The sequence below is a fragment of the Manis pentadactyla genome, chromosome 4, assembly GCF_030020395.1.
Source record: "Manis pentadactyla isolate mManPen7 chromosome 4, mManPen7.hap1, whole genome shotgun sequence".
NCBI classification, from domain to species: Eukaryota; Metazoa; Chordata; class Mammalia; order Pholidota; family Manidae; genus Manis; species Manis pentadactyla.
In genome coordinates this window covers 170,228,437-170,232,873 of record NC_080022.1, presented here as the reverse complement: position 1 = coordinate 170,232,873, position 4,437 = coordinate 170,228,437, and the positions used below count along the sequence as shown (strand labels likewise).

The window sequence follows — 4,437 nt, the reverse complement described above, 5'->3', positions numbered from 1 at the left end:
CACATCAATTGGGTTAGGGTGTTCATAAACACTTGTTACTGTTTTCTCATGGATGTTTTGATTGGTTTCACAGACAGCTGCTTTAAGACCAACATTGCTAGCTTAACTCAGAATACCATACTAAAGGATTGGACATCCTCAAATGGCGAAAGATGTCAATAGCCCAGCAGAGCTGCCCATCAATTTACAGTAGGATTCTCTCCCATTACTGTTTCATCTGGACTGTGGTTGTCTTAAGGGTCTGGTCTCTGGGGTTGCTTCTACAAATTCCTTTAAAATAGCTCTTCAGCTCTATAACCAAGTTATACCTACTTAAAAGTATAGTATCATTCAAATGTTTTAAATCATACTAGTTTGCAGCCAAGTTAAACAGTTTTGTAGCACCTTGTGTTACGATCTTCTACCTCCAGCGTTAGAATCACTTATTTTCAGGGCAGGAGCTGCTGGCTCAGCTTTTCAGCAGCCCTCTACACGTCACCTGGTTCCTGGATGGCCTCTATCCCAAACACGAGGCTGACTAAGCTTAATCTATACAATAGGCTGCCAACAAGACAGGAAAAGCGTGGATTCCTCATGAGTGTTCTCAGCAGTTTGAAGTCTGTATTTTTGGCACCTGAATTCATGATAGTACCAATTCATGATCCACATGCTAGATTATATGCTTAATAGAATGGCCTTCACAAGCTGACCTAGATAACTTTACTGTATACATTGTCCTTTGTCAAGGGAAGGCCTCCCAACATTAAATTTCAGCTTCTCAAAACACGTGTCACAACTATTTACTACCAACTATTCCCTAGAGAAAGTATACAGAATAGGTTAAGTCCCACACCATATTTTGTCCATTTATTGCAGTGTTTAAGACAGGATCCCGTTACTGAGGGAACTCTGGGGATTTCCAACTAACTTGCTTGCTCTATCATCTCACAAGGCAAGTTTTCCAAAGCAGTGACAGGCCACTGTCCACTTTATCTGCCTGCCATGCAGTACCTTTCAGGACACTGATTAATGGGACAGCATATGGCTGCTTGCAAAACAGCTGACCTGTGACAAACTTGGAAGAACAAGCTCACTAAAGGTTTTCTTGGCCAGGAGGTTCAAGCCCCAGTTGAGGATCTGTGTATAGACAGATGTATCCTCTACTGCCCATTTCTGTGGTTCTTTCACACGTTCAAGAGTGACTACATATAAAATAGAACCTGCACGTCAGATGTTTCTGAAAACAAGTTTTATTTAAATAAGGGTTTAAATACATTACATAACATTAAAACTGAAGGAAAAAAAATCAAAAACCAGTTTGTTACTTCACATGGCATTGGGCAGCTGTTGCTAGTAAGCTGCAAGCTCTACAGCTAGCTACATGACTCATACATCAGTTTGAATTTGTTCCCTTGTCAGAAGTTTAACTGATAGAGGTTGGCCTCACATTCTGGTGCATGGACATCAATTAGATAGGATATATGTCTGTTCAAAAAGACCTTGGTTGCAAAAGCCAGATGTCCTGGCACCTCGCCAGAGGGAAGGTGGCAGCTTTCCCATTGCCCTGGTCAGGCTGGAGACACCAGGGCATCTCCCTCTGAAACCAAAGGCTCCCTCTAGTGGTACAGCCCCCACTGCTGCCTTACCCCATCCTCTCCTCTGGGTTCACTGAGGGCTGTTCCGTTGGTGACATTCTCTTAGGGCAGGGAACTCTGTAGAGGGAAAGCCGAAGAGCTTCTGGCCAGACATAGCTGCCTGTCATCTTGGGGGCTCTGGACTTGGCTGAAACCTCACGTTATTGCTTTACTTCAAGCCGGACACTGCCAGGTGCCTACTGCTTGACCTCTGTTTAAATGAGGGACTTCAAGACTAAACAGCATGGCTCTTTTCAGTTTATTGCATGAAGGAGTTACACTAGTCCAAATTAAAAGCAGACCCCAAATGGTTACATTATACAAGCTGTGAGGTTTTTAAACTTGTGACAAGGGACAGAAGGGAAATTCTACTCATTGCAAGGAAATCCTCACTTAAGCTTCAGTGAGCCAAAAGCACTTAAAACCCATGAACCTTCAGCTGGTCGTCCTTAGCCAGTCCAATCTGCAAATAAAAAAGGGTGAAGTTTTAAAGAGGAGTAAAGTCTCCATTCATGATGGCAACAATCCTACCTTCTAGCTTCTGCAATGGGCAAGAGAGAAGTCCAAGAACTAAGGTGCACACCTCAACCCCCGTGAGCATCATGTTTTCAACTCATGACACTCAGCTAAGACCCAACAAAATAACAGAATTTTAGCGCTTATGAGCAGCCAACTAGACATGCTGTTTATTATTTGTTTGCACCCTTTTATCTTTAAATGGGATCCATGCTACCAGCAAACCTAAGGCAGACAAGTCCCTTCTGTTTTTATAAATACATTCACCTACATACTTTAAAACTCAACTGTTGTTTTGCTTAGTCTTACAAAACAAACTTCTATGTCCCCAGCAGAAACTGAATAGACGAGGCAGGATCTGAGATTAGCCAGGGGAGAGGCACAAATCAATTACAAGGTGACTGAACTCACCTCTACCAGGAACTGGCATATGTTCTTGCGCTGGTCACCCTGTAGCTGAATTACTTCTCCATATTCTGGGTGCTCAATTACAGTACCATTGCAGGCAAATTTCTGCAAGCACAAAAAAGCAAAACAAATCAGGCTAAGCAACAGCAGATACCCTAAAAATCCCCTTTGGAAAAGTAATATAACACAGCACACCCATGTAGGTAGGTAAACGTGATTTTCCTATAACCTCATTTAAGACCTACCTTCTTGAACGCCTTCACTAGTTTCTTTTTATCGTAATCATCAGCAATCCCTTGGACAGTAGTAAGGGTCTTCCTGCCGTTTCTCTGTTGAATTCTTATATGGATATAATCTTCAGTGCCAGCAGGAAGCAGATCATCACCCTTACTTGCATCAGCAAAGGGGTCTGGGAAGAAAGGTCAAGCTCGTTTAGACCTCTTGTGGCTCAGATGTCACTGCCACCCTCTCACTGGATCTTTTGCGCATGCAGAAACTAGTGAAATCGCAAGTCAAATCAGGTATGTCCTTTGTTGGCTGTCCCCGAACAGGTCAGTCCAGGACGGCCGGCTTCTCCAGGATCGGAGAAAGCTTGGGCCAGTTGCCCCAGTCCGTCCAGGGAAGCCGATCACGTGTCGGGGAGGGAGGGCGGACGGGCAGGGCCCCACCCGGCTGATGCAACCGGCTGGAACGTGAGCTTCAAGGCGGGGCCAAGCTTCCCGCCCCATTGGCTCGCGGGTTTGTCACTTAGGGCTGGCGCCGCCTCTCCTTCCCGGATCCGTGACAACGGCAGTGATGTAACGGACATGACGGAGGGTGGCAGGAGGGGGCGGGTGTGGCCCAAGGCTGCCAGGGAGCCATTAGTAAATGCGCCACCCGAGACGCCGGGCCCGCCCAAGGGCTGACCTCCCGCCGGCTCCTTCCGGTCGCACTTTGGGGTCGACCCCAAGGTCCGGGCCTCGGCTCCGCCGACCAGACGTCTTTCCTCTGCGCAAGTTTACAAAGGTTCGGAGCGCCTGGAAGCTTTCCCGGCCCCGTCTCCAGGGTGGGGAGCGCACTGTTGCCCCAATCGGGCCTTGCTTGCTCCCCATGGGACCCTGCCGTGACTTACCGAAAGAGTGGAGGTTCTGGATAGCGGACATACGATACGATTCCTTTTCCTCGGTGGAAACGGCCTGCGGAAGGCGGCGGCGGGAGAAGGCGGGCAGGGGGGACGGAGCGTCGGGAAGCGAGGGGGCTCAAGGGGGAGGTTGCTGAGTCCTCGGCGGCGGCTCAGTGACTGGGGCGGAGGGGCGGTGCCTGTATTTACTTATATAGCCGCCCCTGTGACGCCAGCGCGCTGCCCTCACGTCCCGACCCCACCCAGGCGTCGTGTCCTCTGCGCCCAGGCGTCGCCGCTTCCAATAGGTCCGGGTATGGGGGAATGCACGTTGGCGCTTGCGCAGGAACTCTGTGCTGCAGGAGGGCGTCCTCGGGACTCGGGAAGAGGTGGAAGGGGGAGGGAAAGCTTGGTCCGTCTAGGCGCCTGCGCAGTGCGGGAGGAAGGTATCGGATGTGCAGAACAGGGGGCGGTTTCGGAGGCGCATGCGCAGTCATCTGGCCCATTCCACCTTTTTTATCCTGTTGCAACCCTACATGCTTAGGGGGTTCTTTCTGGCATAGGTTGGCACTTGCTTAGAAGGGATTTAGAGCTGAGCTTCCCAAACACGACAAATTACCACCATTTCATGCCCACCCATTACCCACCTATTTCATCTTTACAGATTTAGGGTGGCACTTTAATGAACATACAATAATATAACCAAGACCTTATCATTTAGGTTAATTTATCATTTGAGTGAATATAATCTAAAAATGGATTAATCTGCTTTAAATGTATCACTTAGAAAACCTAAGGAAA

The 4,437-nt window shown here is 48.1% G+C and overlaps 1 protein-coding gene across 1 annotated transcript; it reads right to left on the bottom strand.

Moving 5' to 3' along the window:
- Window positions 1-1,856: 1,856 nt before the first annotated feature.
- On the bottom strand, window positions 1,857-3,835 carry EIF1 (eukaryotic translation initiation factor 1). Its single transcript, XM_036882985.2, has 4 exons — window positions 3,649-3,835; window positions 2,783-2,946; window positions 2,541-2,642; window positions 1,857-2,076 (listed from the first exon to the last, which is right to left on the bottom strand). The coding sequence occupies exons 1-4, from the start codon at window positions 3,677-3,679 to the stop codon at window positions 2,032-2,034; spliced, it is 342 nt and encodes a 113-aa protein (XP_036738880.1). The 5' UTR covers window positions 3,680-3,835; the 3' UTR covers window positions 1,857-2,031.
- Window positions 3,836-4,437: the final 602 nt, after the last annotated feature.